The 22393-nt window shown below is 45.3% G+C and overlaps 1 protein-coding gene across 1 annotated transcript; it reads right to left on the reverse strand.

Annotated features, from left to right (window-relative positions):
* Positions 1-2684: 2684 nt before the first annotated feature.
* On the reverse strand, positions 2685-19045 carry LOC135057419 (zinc finger protein 862-like). The gene is made up of 4 exons (XM_063963310.1): positions 18811-19045; positions 18618-18724; positions 16235-18526; positions 2685-2888 (listed from the first exon to the last, which is right to left on the reverse strand). The coding sequence occupies exons 2-4, from the start codon at positions 18717-18719 to the stop codon at positions 2685-2687; spliced, it is 2598 nt and encodes an 865-aa protein (XP_063819380.1). The 5' UTR covers positions 18720-18724; positions 18811-19045.
* Between the last annotated feature and the right edge of the window lie 3348 nt (positions 19046-22393).

Here is a 22393-nt window from a genome sequence, read left to right on the forward strand (position 1 = left end):
ACTGCAGTGCCACTCCTAGATGGGCCAGGTGTTTGTGTCGGCCACTAGGGTCGCTTATCTTACTCACACAGCTACCTCATTGCGCCTCTTTTTTTCTTTGCGTCATGTGCTGTTTGGGGAGTGTATTTTGGAAGGGCCATCCTGCGTGACACTGCAGTGCCACTCCTAGATGGGCCAGGTGTTTGTGTCGGCCACTAGGGTCGCTTATCTTACTCACACAGCTACCTCATTGCGCCTCTTTTTTTCTTTGCGTCATGTGCTGTTTGGGGAGTGTTTTTTGGAAGGGCCATCCTGCGTGACACTGCAGTGCCACTCCTAGATGGGCCAGGTGTTTGTGTCGGCCACTAGGGTCGCTTATCTTACTCACACAGCTACCTCATTGCGCCTCTTTTTTTCTTTGCGTCATGTGCTGTTTGGGGAGTGTTTTTTGGAAGGGCCATCCTGCGTGACACTGCAGTGCCACTCCTAGATGGGCCAGGTGTTTGTGTCGGCCACTAGGGTCGCTTATCTTACTCACACAGCTACCTCATTGCGCCTCTTTTTTTCTTTGCGTCATGTGCTGTTTGGGGAGTGTTTTTTGGAAGGGCCATCCTGCGTGACACTGCAGTGCCACTCCTAGATGGGCCAGGTGTTTGTGTCGGCCACTAGGGTCGCTTATCTTACTCACACAGCTACCTCATTGCGCCTCTTTTTTTCTTTGCGTCATGTGCTGTTTGGGGAGTGTTTTTTGGAAGGGCCATCCTGCGTGACACTGCAGTGCCACTCCTAGATGGGCCAGGTGTTTGTGTCGGCCACTAGGGTCGCTTATCTTACTCACACAGCTACCTCATTGCGCCTCTTTTTTTCTTTGCGTCATGTGCTGTTTGGGGAGTGTTTTTTGGAAGGGCCATCCTGCGTGACACTGCAGTGCCACTCCTAGATGGGCCAGGTGTTTGTGTCGGCCACTAGGGTCGCTTATCTTACTCACACAGCTACCTCATTGCGCCTCTTTTTTTCTTTGCGTCATGTGCTGTTTGGGGAGTGTTTTTTGGAAGGGCCATCCTGCGTGCCACTGCAGTGCCACTCCTAGATGGGCCAGGTGTTTGTGTCGGCCACTAGGGTCGCTTAGCTTAGTCATCCAGCGACCTCGGTGCAAATTTTAGGACTAAAAATAATATTGTGAGGTGTGAGGTATTCAGAATAGACTGAAAATGAGTGGAAATTATGGTTTTTGAGGTTAAAAATACTTTGGGATCAAAATGACCCCCAAATTCTATGATTTAAGCAGTTTTTTAGTGTTTTTTGAAAAAAACACCCGAATCCAAAACACACCCGAATCCGACAAAAAAAATTCGGTGAGGTTTTGCCAAAACGCGGTCGAACCCAAAACACGGCCGCGGAACCGAACCCAAAACCAAAACACAAAACCCGAAAAATTTCAAGTGCACATCTCTACCCTTAATATGGTTATTAGGCTTGCCCGGGGCTCTTGTTGTTTGTGTACTTTTGTACTCACTCAGACCCTCTTAAGCAGAGGTGTTTACGTGCTCAGCCAGTGCTTAATGGCTCCTTTCCGTTCCAAAATGGCTGCAGTGTCCGCGCCTCTCCCCAGGCCTGGTGGCCCCCGGTCTCCTGCTGTGGCGTCTCAACTCCCGCTCACCTGGCACTTGTCTCTCTGCTCCCGCTCAGCTCCACATGCGGCCACCTTCTTCTTCCCACAAGGCTCTATTCTCTCAGGCTGCCCCTGTCCAATCAGGGTTCTCCAACTGTTCAGAGCCATCTGTAGCTCGATCTAACAATCAGAATGTCACCAGATTTGGTAGGAAAACAAATTAGGACATGGGAAGCAGGATTCCGCAAGAAAAAAAATAGTGCTAACGTCGAAGTTAGGGGAAATAAGGAGCTGAGGAATGCGTTTAGCATCCCGGCTGTCAGGATGCCGACGATCATGTGACCGACGCAGAATCCCAACACCACTTAAGAGACAGGTGCCAGAACACCAACAGCAGACATCCCGAATATGGTTAGAGCATGGGGAAGGGGGGGGGGGGGGTTTGGTTTAGGCACTAGGGGGTGTGGATATCCATAGCTGACACACCCCGGGGGTTAGGATATTGTAGGGGGAGGGTTAAAATACTTACCCTGTTTGGTGTATAATATAGAGATGTTGTGCTATTCAAGGGTCTATTCATCAAAACTAACAATTGTAGAGTGTTGATTAAATTTAGAACTCGCATTGCGTCATTCATTAGCGGAATATGTCTGCGCTATATAAATAACTGGTAAGAATAATCCTGCCTCTTCTACATAAATGTCATTTCTGCTGAGACGGATAGAGATACGATCTTCCTGCTGCCCTTACTTAACACTGCCCGGTTTACTGAATGCGCATGCTGTTTGTGTGCTGCGTGAGGAGCGTAATATAAACATATATATATTTAAAATATATAAATATGTATTGGATGTATAATTAAAATATATTACAATTTATAAAAAATAGTATGTTTATAAAAATAAGGTTTATTATAAAAGTACCCAGGAGCCATGTTATTACAGGTTTTCAGGACACACTTCCAAGTGCCACCAAGGAACGGAGGAGAGTGGGGAGATGCTCCTCTCTGCAGTGGCAGTGGTGAGAAGAATACAGCGGGAGGAGGGAGCGGGAGGAGGGAGCGGCTGGATGCTAGGGGAGAGAGAGGAGGAGCTCACAGCAGCCACTGCAGGTAGCTCTGGATTATCTCTTCTGCTACACAAGCTGCCCCATCATGTAAACGGCAGATTGTGAAGGCTTTAGGGGACCGTAGGCCATCTGAGGCATGCTTATTCTTGTAGTGCCATTTGGGGGATCTAGGGGTGACTCCAGATGAGTTGGCTCTCATTTTAGATATATTTTTGTATGTGCTATTATCCTGTAGCATAACAATAAGTAATTATATGAACCAGAGTGGGTGCTATTTTCATGTAGCGTTTGGGACCACCAGTATCAGAGAAGCCTTGACATGGGCCCTCATTCTGAGTTGTTCGCTCGCTAGCCGCTTTTCGCAGGAGTGCACACGCTAAGCCGCCGCCCTCTGGGAGTGAATCTTAGCTTAGCAGAATTGCGAACGAAGTATTCGCAATATTGCGAAAAGATTTTTCTTTGCAGTTTGAGTAGCTCGAGACTTACTCTTCCAGTGCGATCAGTTCAGTGCTTGTCGTTCCTGGTTTGACGTCACAAACACACCCAGCGTTCGCCCAAACACTCCCCCGTTTCTCCAGCCACTCCCGCGTTTTTCCCAGAAACGGCAGCGTTTTTTCACACACTCCCATAAAACGGCCAGTTTCCGCCCAGAAACACCCACTTCCTGTCAATCACATTACGATCAGCAGAACGAAGAAACAACCTCGTAATGCCGTGAGTAAAATACCAAACTTCTTAGCAAATTTACTTGGTGCAGCCGCAGTGCGAACATTGCGCAGTTAGCGGAAAATCGCACCGATGCGAAGTAAAATAACGAGCGAACAACTCGGATTGAGGGCCCTGGTCTGGTGTGTGTAACTAAGATCTCTGAATTTTCTATTGTAATGTAGTGGTCAAGTCTTATTGCTGATACTTTTTAGTGCACTGGGGAAATATCTTTTGAATTTTTAATGTACATGTTGAAGATAAGTCTCACTCATCCTTAGCTCTGAAGGGGTTAAATACCCTCAATGATAAATTATAAGATCTTACTGAGAAGTCATCACACCAAGAACATCAATGTTTTGAAGATCTTTTGGAATTGTTGGTTTATGGAATGTACTACTGCTCTTTCCGCCATGATTCTCACATTCTGAAGCATTCTACTTTGCCAAGATGGCCATCACGTGTTAATCTGCGCATGCGCTGCCCCATCTTGTTCACTGTGCTTGAGCGTCACTGAGGTACATGCACTGTGTACCACTCTAGGGACAATGATATACCTGCATGTCCTGTGATCCTGCCTACATACATAACAGGCTGGTCCTCTGTATGTTCCACACCCACCTCCGTTGTATGCTCTGCTCCACCTTGTATAAACATATCAACCGGAATGTCCTCTCAGTTCTTCAGCTGGGCCCAGAGAGTCCAACACTCAGTGCCGCTGCCATCTGTTTCTACTTTGGTGATCTCTAAGGTCTCTTTGGTGGAAGCAGCTTCTACCATGGCTTCTGTAAACATGGGGTAAAAGTGTTCTGGTTCTGGGTCCAGCAGTGAGTATGATGCCCAAGCAGATGATTAGGCCCACAAGTACTCCAAGCTATGGGATGACCAAAGGACTCAGAGCACCCATTCAGCACCAGAGCAGAAGCCTCCAGCAGAACCAGAAGAAGAAGGAGACTCAGCTAAGATATAGGCCAGCTAAGGTTACTAGCTGCTCACCGTCTTGACATTTCTTAAATGACTGGTTCATCTTTCATATCTCTACCTCCAACTGTCACTCTTCATTCCAACCATACCACAACACCGGTAGCTGCACAGAAATGCCAGTCACCTATGAGTGCTTTAATATTAATGAATGAGAATGCTGCTACCTTACAGTAGCCACACCCACTTCATAGGCTTACACAGGGACTTTGTGAGGAGTGTGCTTGACATTAACTACGGGGGTCATTCCAAGTTGATCGCTAGCTGCATTTGTTCGCAGCGCAGTGATCAGGCTAAAAAACGGCAGTTCTGCGCATGCGTATGCGGCGCAATGCGCCCGCGCATCGTTCGGGCACAATGAACGATGTAGTTTTGCACAGGGTCTAGCCAAGCATTTCAGTCGCACTGGGTTCGGTTTCTCGGAAACCGAACCCCCCCGAACTTCACCCTTTTTACACGGGTCCGAGCCATACTCGGATTCTCCCGTATGGCTCGGTTAACCCGAGCGCGCCCGAACGTCATCATCCCGCTGTCGGATTCTCGCGAGATTCGGATTCTATATAAGCAGTTGCGCGTCGCCGCCATTTTCACACGTGCATTGAGATTGATAGGGAGAGGACGTGGCTGGCGTCCTCTCCGTTTATAATTGTAGAAGAGACAGTTGATTGCTTGTTTTATTACTAATTGTGGGGAGGATTGGGGAGCAGCTGTTAGGACTCGGAGTAGAGTGCAGAGTTTTGCTGATAGTGACCACCAGTTTTTTTTTATCCGTTCTCTGCCTCAAAAAAAAACGCTCCATACCATATCTGTGCTCAGTGTGCTGCATGATATATCTGTGCTGAGTGCTCACACTGCTTAATTGTGGGGACTGGGGAGCAGCTATAGCAGGAGTTCAGTGCACAGTTTTGCTGACAGTGACCACCAGTATACGTTTGTCTGCCTGAAAAACACTCCTGTGGTGGCTTTTTTTTTATACTAGTAGTATAGCAGTCTGCTGACAGTGTCCACCAGGTCCATTATACGGTTTACAGCAGTACGGTAGGCCACTGCTGTACCTACCTCTGTGTCGTCAGTCACTCGTCATCCATTAATAATAATAAGTATACTATCCATCCATCTACATTGTATACCTGTGGTGGCTTTTTTTCTTTATACTAGTTTAGCAGTTTGCTGACAGTGTCCACCAGGTCCATTTATTATACTGTATATAGCAGTACGGTAGGCCACTGCTGTACCTGTGTCGTCACTCGTCGTCCATAAGTATACTATCCATCCATCTACATTGTATACCTGTGGTGGCTTTTTTTTTTTATACTAGTAGTACTAGTTTAGCAGTCTGCTGACAGTGTCCACCAGGTCCATTATACTGTATATAGCAGTACGGTAGGCCACTGCTGTACCTACCTCTGTGTCGTCAGTCACTCGTCATCCATTAATAATAATAAGTATACTATCCATCCATCTATATTGTATACCTGTGGTGGCTTTTTTTCTTTATACTAGTTTAGCAGTTTGCTGACCGTGTCCACCAGGTCCATTTATTATACTATATATAGCAGTACGGTAGACCACTGCTGTACCTACCTCTGTGTCGTCACTCGTCGTCCATAAGTATACTATCCATCCATCTACATTGTATACCTGTGGTGCCTTTTAGTTGTGCGCATTAAAATATGGAGAACAAAAATGTGGAGGTTAAAAAAATAGGGAAAGATCAAGATCCACTTCCACCTCGTGCTGAAGCTGCTGCCACTAGTCATGGCCGAGACGATGAAATGCCATCAACGTCGTCTGCCAAGGCCGATGCCCAATGTCATAGTACAGAGCATGTAAAATCCAAAACACAAAAGATCAGTAAAATGACCCAAAAATCAAAATTAAAAGCGTCTGAGGAGAAGCGTAAACTTGCCAATATGCCATTTACGACACGGAGTGGCAAGGAACGGCTGAGGCCCTGGCCTGTGTTCATGGCTAGTGGTTCAGCTTCACATGAGGATGGAAGCACTCATCCTCTCGCTAGAAAAAAGAAAAGACTTAAGATGGCAAAAGCACAGCAAAGAACTGTGCGTTCTTCGAAACCACAAATCCCCAAGGAGAGTCCAATTGTGTCGGTTGCGATGCCTGACCTTCCCAACACTGGACGGGAAGAGCTTGCGCCTTCTACCATTTGCACGCCCCCTGCAAGTGCTGGAAGGAGCACCCGCAGTCCAGTTCCTGATAGTCAAATTGAAGATGTCACTGTTGAAGTACACCAGGATGAGGATATGGGTGTTGCTGGCGCTGGGGAGGAAATTGACAAGGAGGATTCTGATGGTGAGGTGGTTTGTTTAAGTCAGGCACCCAGGGAGACGCCTGTTGTCCGTGGGAGGAATATGGCCAATGACATGCCTGGTCAAAATACAAAAAAAATCAGCTCTTCGGTGTGGAATTATTTCAACACAAATGCAGACAACAGGTGTCAAGCCGTGTGTTGCATTTGTCAAGCTGTAATAAGTAGGGGTAAGGACGTTAACCACCTCGGAACATCCTCCCTTATACGTCACCTGCAGCGCATTCATCACAAGTCAGTGACAAGTTCAAAAACTTTGGACGACAGCGGAAGCAGTCCACTGACCAGTAAATCCCTTCCTCTTGTAACCAAGCTCCTGCAAACCACACCACCAACTCCCTCAGTGTCAATTTCCTCCTTACCCAGGAAAGCCAATAGTCCTGCAGGCCATGTCACTGGCAAGTCTGACGAGTCCTCTCCTGCCTGGGATTCCTCCGATGCATCCTTGAGTGTAACGCCTACTGCTGCTGGCGCTGCTGTTGTTGCTGCTGGGAGTCGATCGTCATCCCAGAGGGGAAGTCGGAAGACCACTTGTACTACTTCCAGTAAGCAATTGACTGTCCAACAGTCCTTTGCGAGGAAGATGAAATATCACAGCAGTCATCCTGCTGCAAAGCGGATAACTGAGGCCTTGGCAGCCTGGGCGGTGAGAAACGTGGTTCCGGTATCCATCGTTAATTCAGAGCCAACTATAGACTTGATTGAGGTACTGTGTTCCCGGTACCAAATACCATCTAGGTTCCATTTCTCTAGGCAGGCGATACCGAAAATGTACACAGACCTCAGAAAAAGACTCACCAGTGTCCTAAAAAATGCAGTTGTACCCAATGTCCACTTAACCACGGACATGTGGACAAGTGGAGCAGGGCAGACTCAGGACTATATGACTGACAGCCCACTGGGTAGATGTATTGCCTCCCGCTGCAAGAACAGCAGCGGCAGCACCAGTTTCAGCATCTCGCAAACGCCAAATCGTTCCTAGGCAGGCTACGCTTTGTATCACCGCTTTCCAGAATACGCACACAGCTGAAAACCTCTTACGGCAACTGAGGAAGATCATCGCAGAATGGCTTACCCCAATTGGACTCTCCTGGGGATTTGTGACATCGGACAACGCCAGCAATATTGTGCGTGCATTACATCTGGGCAAATTCCTGCACGTCCCATGTTTTGCACATAACTTGAATTTGGTGGTGCAGAATTATTTAAAAAACGACAGGGGCGTGCAAGAGATGCTGTCGGTGGCCCGAAGAATTGCGGGCCACTTTCGGCGTTCAGGCACCGCGTACAGAAGACTGGAGCACCACCAAAAATACTTGAACCTGCCCTGCCATCATCTGAAGCAGGAGGTGGTAACGAGGTGGAATTCAACCCTCTATATGCTTCAGAGGATGGAGGAGCAGCAAAAGGCCATTCAAGCCTATACATCTGGCCACGATATAGGCAAAGGAGGTGGAATGCACCTGTCTCAAGCGCAGTGGAGAATGATTTCAACGTTGTGGAAGGTTCTGCAACCCTTTGAACTTGCCACACGTGAAGTCAGTTCAGACACTGCCAGCCTGAGTCAGGTCATTCCCCTCATCAGGCTTTTGCAGAAGAAGCTGGAGACATTGAAGGAGGAGCTAAAACAGAGCGATTCCGCTAGGCATGTGGGACTTGTGGATGGAGCCCTTCATTCACTTAACCAGGATTCACGGGTGGTCAATCTGTTGAAATCAGAGCACTACATTTTGGCCACCGTGCTCGATCCTAGATTTAAAACCTACGTTGTATCTCTCTTTCCGGCAGACACAAGTCTGCAGGGGTTCAAAGACCTGCTGGTGAGAAAATTGTCAAGTCAAGCGGAACGTGACCCGTCAACAGCTCCTCCTTCACATTCTCCCGCAACTGGGGGTGCGAGGAAAAGGCTAAGAATTCCAAGCCCACCCGCTGGCGGTGATGCAGGGCAGTCTGGAGCGAGTGCTGACATCTGGTCCGGACTGAAGGACCTGCCAACGATTACTGACATGTCGTCTACTGTCACTGCATATGATTCTCTCACCATTGAAAGAATGGTGGAGGATTATATGAGTGACCGCATCCAAGTAGGCACGTCAGACAGTCCGTACGTATACTGGCAGGAAAAAGAGGCAATTTGGAGGCCCTTGCAGAAACTGGCTTTATTCTACCTAAGTTGCCCTCCCTCCAGTGTGTACTCCGAAAGAGTGTTTAGTGCAGCCGCTCACCTTGTCAGCAATCGGCGTACGAGGTTACTTCCAGAAAATGTGGAGAAGATGATGTTCATTAAAATGAATTATAATCAATTCCTCCGTGGAGACATTCACCAGCAGCAATTGCCTCCAGAAAGTACACGGGGACCTGAGATGGTGGATTCCAGTGGGGACGAATTAATAATCTGTGAGGAGGGGGGATGTACACAGTGAAAGGGGTGATGAATCGGACGATGAGGAGGAGGTGGACATCTTGCCTCTGTAGAGCCAGTTTGTGCAAGGAGAGATTGATTGCTTCTTTTTTTGGTGGGGGCCCAAACCAACCAGTCATTTCAGTCACAGTCGTGTGGCAGACCCTGTCACTGAAATGATGGGTTCGTTAAAGTGTGCATGTCCTGTTTATACAACATAAGGGTGGGCGGGAGGGCCCAAGGACAATTCCATCTTGCACCTCTTTTTTCTTTCATTTTTCTTTGCATCATGTGCTGTTTGGGGAGTATTTTTTTGAAGGGCCATCCTGCGTGACACTGCAGTGCCACTCCTAGATGGGCCAGATGTTTGTGTCGGCCACTTGGGTCGCTTAGCTTAGTCACACAGCTACCTCATTGCGCCTCTTTTTTTCTTTGCATCATGTGCTGTTTGGGGATTATTTTTTTGAAGGGCCATCCTGCGTGACACTGCAGTGCCACTCCTAGATGGGCCAGGTGTTTGTGCCAGCCACTTGTGTCGCTTAGCTTAGTCACACAGCGACCTTGGTGCGCCTCTTTTTTTCTTTGCATCATGTGCTTTTTTGGGGAGTATTTTTTTGAAGTGCCATCCTGTCTGACACTGCAGTGCCACTCCTAGATGGGCCAGGTGTTTGTGTCGGCCACTTGGGTCGCTTAGCTTAGTCACACAGCTACCTCATTGCGCTTCTTTTTTTCTTTGCATCATGTGCTGTTTGGGGACAATTTTTTTGAAGGGCCATCCTGTCTGACACTGCAGTGCCACTCCTAGATGGGCCAGGTGTTTGTGTCGGCCACTTGGGTCGCTTAGCTTAGTCACACAGCTACCTCATTGCACCTCTTTTTTTCTTTGCATCATGTGCTGTTTGGGGACATTTTTTTTGAAGGGCCATCCTGTCTGACACTGCAGTGCCACTCCTAGATGGGCCAGGTGTTTGTGTCGGCCACTTGGGTCGCTTAGCTTAGCCATCCAGCGACCTCGGTGCAAATTTTAGGACTAAAAATAATATTGTGAGATGTGAGGTGTTCAGAATAGACTGAAAATTAGTGGAAATTATGGTTATTGAGGTTAATAATACTATGGGATCAAAATGACCCCCAAATTCTATGATATAAGCTGTTTTTTAGGGTTTTTTGAAAAAAACACCCGAATCCAAAACTAGAGATGAGCGGATTCGGTTTTACTCGGTTTTACTCGGTTCTCAAAACCGAATCTTATTGGCTATCCAAAACACATGACATCCGTGAGCCAATAAGATGTCGTTTTGAGAACCGAGTAAAACCGAGTAAAACCGAATCCGCTCATCTCTATCCAAAACACACCCGAATCCGACAAAAAAATTTCGGTGAGGTTTTGCCAAAACGCGTCCGAACCCAAAACAGGGCCGCGGAACCGAACCCAAAACCAAAACCCGAAAAATTTCCGGTGCACATCACTAGTTTATTCAGAGGTGATGTGAATTGTACAGCCATACTCACAGTTATGCACACACAGATTCTCTGCATGAACACATACAGGTCACCAGGAAGTGACTGTACGTGGCTAGCCACGCTGGATGCAAGCAATTACCAGCAGTTGTTGTAGCAGGATGGAACTAACGGTAATAGCAGGGTCTCTCTGGAGTTAAGTGGAACACATCTGTCTCCCACTGTGGTGCTCTTACACAGTCTCAAGATAACGCCGTGCATGCACAGAAATACAGATGGTGGCCATCTTGGGTAAGGGCTGAAGCCTCCCTAAGAGAGCAAGTATGCAGTATGCACAACAGCGCTCTCCAGCTTCAACAAAACATTGTGATATAAAAACAATTTGTATCAACTGTTCCGTTACTTTGATTACTAGTCACGGTTACTTTAATAACCTATTTGCAGCTCTGACCACGACTAGTTAAACAATTATGGAATCCGGGCTGTTCCCTCCTAGTCTGGTTTGTGGCTTCATCTCCACAGTACGGCGCCTAAAATCTGTGCTTTTAACATTAGCTTCTTTGACATGTATGACTTTGAAAACATTTTCAAGTTCCAGCCGATGATTTCAGCCAGTTAAATGTAAGCTGATGAGACAACCCATTTAAAAATAGCAATTTTTTGCTGTGATTTGCTCTCATTGGAAGGTTATGTGCGTGTTAATTGGACATTTAATCACACAATTAACTGCTTATTTTTAAACTGTTGAATTTCTTTTCCTAAATCAGGACTTTTAATGGAGTGAAACATCATTGTCATGTGACCTCATATTCAAATGTCCTTCAGCAACCAATAATATTAGAGATTTTTCAAAGCTTGGATAGAGATAAAGTGGAGAGATAAAGTACTATTAAATCAGCTTGTGACTGTCATTTTTCAAACACAGCCTCTAACATGGCAGTTCCAAGCTGATTGGTTGGTACTTTATCTTTAGCTACATTATCTCTCTCCAAGCTTTGATAAATCTCTCCCACAACGAGGCCTAGAACAAAAAAAGAAGAAGTATGATAAGCTGGGGGCTTATGGCCAAAACAATGCCGCGGGGTGCGATGGTGGCGTGGGGTGGGGACTGTCCAGACACGAGGGCCTGTTGAGGAACTGCAGCCATGACGCCGTCATGGTGGCGCACTGGGGGTGATATTAACAGTGGGGTGTGGTCACGTTAAGCTGTAAATTATGCAGAAAATTATAGTATTTAATAAATATAAAAATGTGTAAGTGAAATAGGTTCTACCATATTTGAACCTGTTTGACAGCATTCGAGCGGTTAAAACATAAACATTTTGACATTTTTTTTTATCATGAACAGGGAACAAAGAATGGCAAAATTGTAAAATCGTAATCTTCAATTTCAACATAAGGTTAAAGATCCTTTTTTTAGATTAATACAAATATTATTTAAATAAAAAAATATATACTAAGTTAAAAACGCCTGGAAAGCAAGCCTCAAACCCAGGCACCGTGTCCCTCCAACTAACACAGGTGGCAGAACATTTTTTAACATCTATTTAACATTAAAGGGATAGATTTACTAAAGCTTCTAAAAATTAAAAAAAAAAAAAAATAAATAAAAAACCCCAGTGGTGTTGACCATAGCAACCAGTTAGATTCTAGCTTTCATTTCTCTATTGCGGTATTTCTCAAACTCGGTCCTCAGGACCCCAAACAGTCCATGTTTTCCAGGTCACCCAGCAGGTGCATAGGTGTACTTCCAATTGTCAGATTTTAAAGATCCACAGGTGACCTGGAAAACATGCACAGTTTGGGCTCCCGTGGCGCGAGATTGAGAACCCTCGCGCTAGAAACTGATAGACAGACTCCACATCAGCAACTACTTTCTGGAGAGTACAGCTAAGTTGGCACAGCGGTGGGGGCGTGGCACAGCATAGGAAGCGGTACAGGCTACGAGGATGGCCAAGATGCTGCCATTGTGGCCAAGTCCCCCCTTCCCTCCTGTTATACGCGGTTGGGTGGCTGATAGTGTCCGGCTCCAAGAGACTTGCCCACTCTTATGGCCTGCTGGGATCACCACCCAATTTTCATGAGCCTACCGGAAAGTATGCCTTTGGGGCTAATTCAGACCTGATCGCTGCTGTGCGTTTTCGCACAGCGGGCGATCAGGTCTGAACTGCACATGCGTATGCACCGCAATTCGCAGGTGCGACGGACCGCAGCGCCAGGCAGCGACGGGATGGTTAGATTGGAATCGCAATGGCGATCGCAAGAAGATTGACAGGAAGAGGACATTTGTGGGTGGCAACTGACCGTTTCTAGGGAGTGTCCGCGAAAAAACGCAGGAGGGACCCACCGTTTTGTGGGAGGATTCGTGACGTCAGCTCTGGCCCCGATCATCACAGCGGCTGAGTAACTCCTGGGATGTGTAGAGACTGCACAAACAGCACATGCGATCGCAACCCCTGCGCAATAAATTCCCCCTCCCCCTGTAGGCGGCGACTACCTGATCGCAGGGATACAAAAAACGCACCCAAGCGATCAGGTCTGAATTACCCCCATAATCCTCTTGGGTCAATTATGCTGATTGGACAATACCCAACATATGCACTTCATGATAAGCAAACAGTATAATGGAAGCAGTGTCGGACTGGTGCATGAAGGGCCCACCGGGGGAATGCAGTAATAGGGGCCCATACTTGGGGGTGTGGCCAGCCTACAAAGGGGGTGTGGCCAGCCTCCACAGAGGCTTGAAATACACAATAGTTTAGTGCAGTGTAATACAACATATCTACCATGTATAATACAAGTGCACAGTCTGGAACCTGATCCCTAGAGGAAGGAGTGGGGCCTACCGGCTACCGGTGGTTTCCCTGGTACCCCTGTTGGCCAGTCCGACCCTGAATGGAAGTGGCACGGAAGCGGCATCGCGTTGTGGACCACGATCCTCATCGCTCTATGTATTTGTACGGTATAGTGTAGTTATATAACATGTATAATTTTCTTTTCTTGCTCTGTTAAAAGTCTACTGAGGGGAATGTTCTGCTGTACAGCCTGCATGGTGTATGTGAGCCGCATTAGGAGAATGTGCCACTTCGGAACAGCGTTGCGTATTCATCTGGGAACATTGTGGACAGTTTTATGCACCACGTTCCATATAGATATAATAGGCTGTCAGGAACATGAGGATGATTGCTTCAAAATGCCTTAGGATTGCTAAAGGTGCTGAAATGACAGCAATGATTCATTGTTTGGCTTGTAGCTATTTATACAGTAGATTTGTATTAAATAAAAAATATATATACAGTAATACATTTTCTATTTATTGAATAATGCAGCTCACGTGCAAAAATGCCACAGCTTGTATACATCACGGCAATGTGATAACGTATGATTGCTTTTCTTATGGCAATGAGGGATTCGCTCCAGGTTCCTAATCAGCGGTCTAAGGGAGTCAATCAGACCTGATCGCTAGGCTGCGTTGTCGCACAGCGGGCAATCAGGTTCGAACTGCGCATACGTATGCACCGCTAGTGTTCACTCTAGGAATTTTTTAGGGCAGGGTGCTGATCACGGGGAGGGCACATTTTTCATTCGGGAGGGCACATTTTTCATTCGGGAGGGCACATTTTTCATTCGGGAGGGCACGATTATGTCCATACTGTAATGCTTAGACATGTGTCTTAACTAAAAATGAGTACAAAGACTCATGGTTTTTTGTTTGTGCACCCATTTTATTTAATGTTTACCTTTTACATGCGGACAAGGATTTGAAAGTGAAGAGTGTTAAATAAAAGTATTTGTGGTCCATTCATCACCAATGTAGCTCTACTGTATAGATTACAACTACAGTGTTCTATCATCCTGCACCTGTCACAACTTGTGCAGTTATTCTTTCCTGCCAGGGGTGTCGTCCTCTGCTCTGGTGCTTCTATCACTCTGGTCTTTATTTCAGTGGTAGACTTGTGATAGAAGCACTAGAGTACAGAACGACACCCCAGGCAGGAGGAACTGCACAGGTTGTGAAGGTGCTAAAATAAACACTAATCCTAGCATTTTATACAAGTTATAATAATAGTACCATGTGGATTGGATGCAGGTAGCTGATCAAACGTCCTACAGGTCATCTGGAGTAGATGTAGGTGTCAGCTGTTCAAAACAGAAGGGTCCAACTATTTATGCAGGCTCAGGCGGATGCCGTCTTGTCACTGGCTGTAAATATCCTCTTAGGCGCTGTGCTGAAGCTGAAACAGAACCATACAACATAAACTGACTGCATGTTATCAGAGTCCATTTGTACTGCATTCCTAGTTCTTCAAAGCACAGCTTATTCCTTGGAGTAGAATTGTAAGACCACCATAGATTTTTAGTCTCGTACAATTCTTCCCCACAAAAATAAGGGCTTGTGCTTTGAAGAACTAAAGAACACAGCAGAAAAGGGACTCTGATAACAGGATTATGGACATACTAGGGCCACTCCACCACCTCTAAGTAGGAATACTCTCCCTCCTCCCACATTTTCTTGGTACTCTACCTTTTTGAACTGGAAAGTTGGGCTCCAAGTAGCTTGGGTGGCTCAGGTGCAGAGTCCTCGGTTGTCATCTGAAATGTTGAGTGCAGATTTGGTAACTGAAGAAGAGCAATCGCCACAGCTGTCCAACTATTTATGCAGGCTCAGGCGGATGCCGTCTTGTCACTGGCTGTAAATATCCTCTTAGGCGCTGTGCTGAAGCTGAAACAGAACCATACAACATAAACTGACTGCATGTTATCAGAGTCCATTTGTACTGCATTCCTAGTTCTTCAAAGCACAGCTTATTCCTTGGAGTAGAATTGTAAGACCACCATAGATTTTTAGTCTCGTACAATTCTTCCCCACAAAAATAAGGGCTTGTGCTTTGAAGAACTAAAGAACACAGCAGAAAAGGGACTCTGATAACAGGATTATGGACATACTAGGGCCACTCCACCACCTCTAAGTAGGAATACTCTCCCTCCTCCCACATTTTCTTGGTACTCTACCTTTTTGAACTGGAAAGTTGGGCTCCAAGTAGCTTGGGTGGCTCAGGTGCAGAGTCCTCGGTTGTCATCTGAAATGTTGAGTGCAGATTTGGTAACTGAAGAAGAGCAATCGCCACAGCTGTCCAACTATTTATGCAGGCTCAGGCGGATGCCGTCTTGTCACTGGCTGTAAATATCCTCTTAGGCGCTGTGCTGAAGCTGAAACAGAACCATACAACATAAACTGACTGCATGTTATCAGAGTCCATTTGTACTGCATTCCTAGTTCTTCAAAGCACAGCTTATTCCTTGGAGTAGAATTGTAAGACCACCATAGATTTTTAGTCTCGTACAATTCTTCCACACAAAAATAAGGGCTTGTGCTTTGAAGAACTAAAGAACACAGCAGAAAAGGGACTCTGATAACAGGATTATGGACATACTAGGGCCACTCCACCACCTCTAAGTAGGAATACTCTCCCTCCTCCCACATTTACTTGGTACTCACCTTTTTGAACTGGAAAGTTGGGCTCCAAGTAGCTTGGGTGGGTCAGTTTATGTGCGTTGTCCTTGGTTGTTGCTCACAATCTACAGTACAGGTGTTTCTGATTGTAGAGTGTGGTCGGTGGCCAGCTGTGTGTGGTCTACAAGAAAATATTCTTCTTTGCTTTTTCATCCAGTGCTTTACCGCCTCTCTGTAGTTTACCTTGCCATTTAGCTTAATGGCTAATATGCTGTTGACATTTTCCACCTTGAGACGGTTTCTGTGATCTGTTAAGATTAATTTAACTTGCGAAAAAGTTCTTTCAACTTCAGCAGTTGAGAGTGGTAGAACACAGCCAACTGAAACAAGTTTCTGAATTAGAGGAAATGCTACGCCAATTGTGTCTTCAGATTTTTCTAAAGTCTTGTACACGTTGACCATGGACAATCTTTCATTATCAGGATTTTCTTCTTCCGTTTGTAAGAATACAGATTTAAAGTCTTCCCATTCTGATAACAGAAGATCTTCGTCCAGTTGATAAAAATCAGCAAGCTGTGCCATTTCGGCCACACCATAAAATCCCACACCTTTGTCTGCATTAAGATGCCTCATATCTAAGACACTTAGATGATCAAGTATAGCTATATTATGCATCCTCTCTGAAATGTTTTGGACCAATAGATCTAGAAAACACCTTGCATCTTCTTCAAACTTACAATTTTCTGCTGCTATAGGAGCCTGAATTCCTATTTTTCTTGCAGCATTTTCCAGGTTCCTGCAAAACTGACCCCCAGGCTTACGCTTTAAATTTTTCAAAGCACCAAGCGTAATGGAAACATTGCTGTGTATTGTAGACAAGTCAATATCTCTTCTTTCAAAGATTAAAACTAATTTGGAAAGCAGGCTCAGTACATCACAAAGAAAGTGAATTAATTGAAAAAAATGAAAATTTTTCAGATGTTTGAGAAGTCCTTCAGCAGTTGGCCCACTCACACCACTTGTAGTCCTTGACTGTCCAGTTACAACAGCATTTTCCAAATCGACAATGATCGAATGATAATTAATTCTTATTGAATTAATAGCATTTTCATGTGATAGCCATCTTGTGTGGCTAGCCTTTTTTATTTTTGTTCCCTTACATTTAGTAAATACTCTTTGTATTTCTTCCAAAGTTTTGCTCCTCACAGAGCTGTATTTATAGTATTTGTAAATACTTGTTAATACTTCATCCATTTTCAGGAAAGGATTCAAAGATTCAAATGTATTTTTTGTTGCAAGAGCTAAACGATGATTTTGACAATGTATTGAAATAATCTTATTATTTTTGGCCTTTAGTTTGGCTGCTACTCCATCACGGTGACCAACCATTGAACTGGCGCCGTCACTTCCAAAGCCTACTAATTTCTCAAACCCTCCACAGTCTTCTATAGTCTGTGAAAGAGCATTGAAAATAGTTTCTGATTTTCCATCTGGAATTTCTGTATCATTAATAAAGGACACACTGACTTCTCCATCTTTTATATATTTTGCAGCAGTTGCCAAGTGTTTTCTGTTGCTGACATCAGTAGTTTCATCTGACATAACTGAAAATGATGGACTCTTCTGTAAAGACAAGATAACTTTCTCTCTTTGAACACTGGCCATCGAATTAACAAATTCGTTGATTGTTTGGTAGCTTGTATATGAGGCATTTTTAGATTTGTTCAGAGGGGCTAAAACTGGAGACTTTAATTCTTCTATACAGAAAACAACAAATGGTTTAAAAACAGTTGTATGTGGTATATTATGCTGGATTAGAAAATCCAGGCACTTCATAGCACATTCCACAGCTTTGAATTCCTCTGACTCTGGTCTATTTTTTCTGTTCTGTGAAGCCTCAGCATTACAACCGATTATTTCAGTTTGCATTGCTGCCTTGTGCATCTCGGAAACAGAATGCTCCTTAATTTTATCGCGCCTTACTGTGCTCATCCCACTATTCATCCATGGAGATTTGTTGTATTTTGTGTCGTTCAACAGATGTTTTAAACACAGCTTGCAGAGTAGAGATTCTCTTTCACCATTTTTTTTACAACTAAGCCACGGAAACTCTCTTTTCCATTTTATTTGGAAACCAACTTTATGTTTTGACTTTTTTTTTGGAGAAGCACTAACCCCAATGTCATTTATTATATCTGTATCTTCATTAGAAGAGCACCTTTCTTCAGATAGGTCATCATCCAAAATAATAGGGGGTGAGGTGTCACACTCTAAATTCTGAGAACAGTTGGCAAGAGAGATGGAGGATTGAGAATGCACATCTATGGTGTTTTCATTAACAATGACATTACATGACGTCAATACCGAGTCATCTACATTGCTGCAATTTGTGTTAACTGTGGCCAGTGAATTATCTTGGGAAGTACATTGATTATCTGTGGGTACAGGATCAGAGGTGCTGGGTACAGGATCAGAGGTGCTGGGTACAGGATCAGAGGTGCTGGGTACAGGATCTAACTCTGCTGCATTTATTTTCTGTAATTAATAAAAATCATAATCTAAATTCAAATATTTGTTACACTTTCTTACAGGGGTTTAAAATGGGTGTATGTAAATGTTTTCCTACCTTCTTTTTTCCTGAAAACATTTGATTGATTTTCAAACATTTTTTGCCTATTTCCTTGGTTTTTCTTTCATGTTCTTTCACTTTCCTTTTAAGAGTAGGCATGTTTTCTAAAAATAAAAAAAAATAAAAACACTTAACACACTCAAGCTCCCTAGAATGAGAGCCACTGTACTCTCCGTACCAGCAAACTCACCTGAGACAAGTTGAGGTCTCCTGTCATTCAAGCCAAGAGGATCAAAGAAGGATCAATATGCTTATTTGGAGCCTGTGGTGTGGAGTGATGCACAGTTGGTTCAATGGTTGGTCAACGTGATGGAGTACATAGAGACGAGGATGAGGATGAGCCAGCTTTCTGTGGAAGAACAAAACACTTTAACACACTCAAGCTCCCTCGGATGAGAGCCGCACTGTTTACTCTCAGTACCAGCATACTCACCTGAGGCAAATTGAGGACTCCGGGGATGCCGAGAGGATCAAAGAAGGAGCCAGAATATGCCACTTTGGAGCCTGTGGTGTGGAGTGATGCGCCAGTTGATGCAGTGGATTGCTTAACGTGATGGAGTACACAGAGGCGAGGATGAGGATGAGCCAGCTCTCTGTGGAAGAACAAAACACATTAACACACTCAAGCTCCCTCGGATGAGAGCCGCACTGTTTACTCTCAGTACCAGCATACTCACCTGAGGCAAATTGAGGACTCCGGGGATGCCTAGAGGATCAAAGAAGGAGCCAGAATATGCCACTTTGGAGCCACAGTGGTGTGGAGTGATGCGCCAGTTGATGCAATCGGATTGCTTAACGTGATGGAGTACACAGAGATGAGGATGAGGATGAGCCAGCTTTCTGTGGAAGAACAAAACACTTTAACACACTCAACCTCCCTCGGATGAGAGCCGCACTGTTTACTCTCAGTACCAGCATACTCACCTGAGGCAAATTGAGGACTCCGGGGATGCCGAGAGGATCAAAGAAGGAGCCAGAATATGCCACTTTGGAGCCTGTGGTGTGGAGTGATGCGCCAGTTGATGCAGTGGATTGCTTAACGTGATGGAGTACACAGAGATGAGGATGAGGATGAGGATGAGCCAGCTTTCTGTGGAAGAACAAAACACTTTAACACACTCAAGCTCCCTCGGATGAGAGCCGCACTGTTTACTCTCAGTACCAGCATACTCACCTGAGGCAAATTGAGGACTCCGGGGATGCCGAGAGGATCAAAGAAGGAGCCAGAATATGCCACTTTGGAGCCTGTGGTGTGGAGTGATGCGCCAGTTGATGCAGTGGATTGCTTAACGTGATGGAGTACACAGAGATGAGGATGAGGATGAGCCAGCTTTCTGTGGAAGAACAAAACACTTTAACACACTCAAGCTCCCTAGGATGAGAGCCGCACTGTTTACTCTCAGTACCAGCATACTCACCTGAGGCAAATTGAGGACTCCGGGGATGCCGAGAGGATCAAAGAAGGAGCCAGAATATGCCACTTTGGAGCCTGTGGTGTGGAGTGATGCGCCAGTTGATGCAGTGGATTGCTTAACGTGATGGAGTACACAGAGACGAGGATGAGGATGAGGATGAGCCAGCTTTCTGTGGAAGAACAAAACACTTTAACAAACTCAAGCTCCCTCGGATGAGAGCCGCACTGTTTACTCTCAGTACCAGCATACTCACCTGAGGCAAATTGAGGACTCCGGGGATGCCTAGAGGATCAAAGAAGGAGCCAGAATATGCCACTTTGGAGCCACAGTGGTGTGGAGTGATGCGCCAGTTGATGCAATCGGATTGCTTAACGTGATGGAGTACACAGAGATGAGGATGAGGATGAGCCAGCTTTCTGTGGAAGAACAAAACACTTTAACACACTCAAGCTCCCTAGGATGAGAGCCGCACTGTTTACTCTCAGTACCAGCATACTCACCTGAGGCAAATTGAGGACTCCGGGGATGCCGAGAGGATCAAAGAAGGAGCCAGAATATGCCACTTTGGAGCCTGTGGTGTGGAGTGATGCGCCAGTTGATGCAGTGGATTGCTTAACGTGATGGAGTACACAGAGACGAGGATGAGGATGAGGATGAGCCAGCTTTCTGTGGAAGAACAAAACACTTTAACAAACTCAAGCTCCCTCGGATGAGAGCCGCACTGTTTACTCTCAGTACCAGCATACTCACCTGAGGCAAATTGAGGACTCCGGGGATGCCTAGAGGATCAAAGAAGGAGCCAGAATATGCCACTTTGGAGCCACAGTGGTGTGGAGTGATGCGCCAGTTGATGCAATCGGATTGCTTAACGTGATGGAGTACACAGAGATGAGGATGAGGATGAGCCAGCTTTCTGTGGAAGAACAAAACACTTTAACACACTCAAGCTCCCTCGGATGAGAGCCGCACTGTTTACTCTCAGTACCAGCATACTCACCTGAGGCAAATTGAGGACTCCGGTGAGCCGTGAGGATCAAAGAAGGAGCCAGAATATGCTGCTATGGAGCCTGTGGTGTGGAGTGCCAGGAGTCAGAGGTGCAGTGATGGATGTGACAGATAGTGTGTCATGTGATTGAGTACATAGAGACGAGGATGAGGATGTGCCAGCTTTAGAAAAAAAAAAGAAAGTAATAAATGTGGACAGATTTTTCAATTAACTTATAGAATTTTAAGTGTTGCACCTTATGTCATGAGGATGCTGTATGATTTGGGGGCCCTTAATTATTATGGTCATCATTTATGATGACCATTCAATAATGGCCCCCAAGTCATAAAGTAAACTGGGGCAGATGTATTAAACTTGGAGAAGTGATTATAGTGCATTAGCCAGTCAGTTCCTGTCATGTAAAACCTGTAATGATTGGATGGTGCATTCATATTTATGCTAGCTATCACTACTCCAGGCTGTTCCTGATGGTTCTGAACATTCGGACAGGTTACTATTCCCACTTATAGTTCGCATGGATAGATAATCATGAAAAATGTGAAAAAAAAAAAAATGTGAAAAGCACAGGAAGAATATACAAACTCCACACAATAGGACCAATAGTCCAACAGAGTGCAGTGGGTCATGCAATGGTAGCTTTTTTAAAATATATATTTATTCTATTTTGTCCCCTAAATCTCTTCAACATACAACTTAATGAACTTATAAAATATAAAACCACTTGTGACAGTCTACTCACACCTTAAATGTGGCTGCACAGATTTGTTATATAAAAAGCAAGGTATTTCAGCTAATAAGAAGACTATATATATATATAATGTTATTTGCATATTCCCTCACACCCCGGTCTGTATGTACCCTCCCCTCACACCCCGGTCTGTATGTACCCTTCCCTCACACCCCGGTCTGTATGTAACCCCCCCCCCCTCACACAAGGTCTATGTATCCCCCAGACCCTGGTCTTTGGGGGATACATAGACCTTGTGTGAGGGTGGGGGGGGTTACATACAGACCGGGGTGTGAGGGGAGGGTACATACAGACCGGGCCCCGGTCTGTATGTACCCTCCCCTCACACCCCGGTCTGTATGTAACCCCCCCCACCCTCACACAAGGTCTATGTATCCCCCAAAGACCAGGGTCTGGGGGATACATAGACCTTGTGTGAGGGGGGGGGGGTTACATACAGACCGGGGTGTGAGGGAAGGGTACATACAGACCGGGGTGTGAGGGGAGGGTACATACAGACCGGGGTGTGAGGGAATATGCAAATAACATTATATATATATATAGTCTTCTTATTAGCTGAAATACCTTGCTTTTTATATAACAAATCTGTGCAGCCACATTTAAG

This window comes from Pseudophryne corroboree, chromosome 3 (assembly GCF_028390025.1).
Source record: "Pseudophryne corroboree isolate aPseCor3 chromosome 3, aPseCor3.hap2, whole genome shotgun sequence".
NCBI lineage: Eukaryota > Metazoa > Chordata > Amphibia > Anura > Myobatrachidae > Pseudophryne > Pseudophryne corroboree.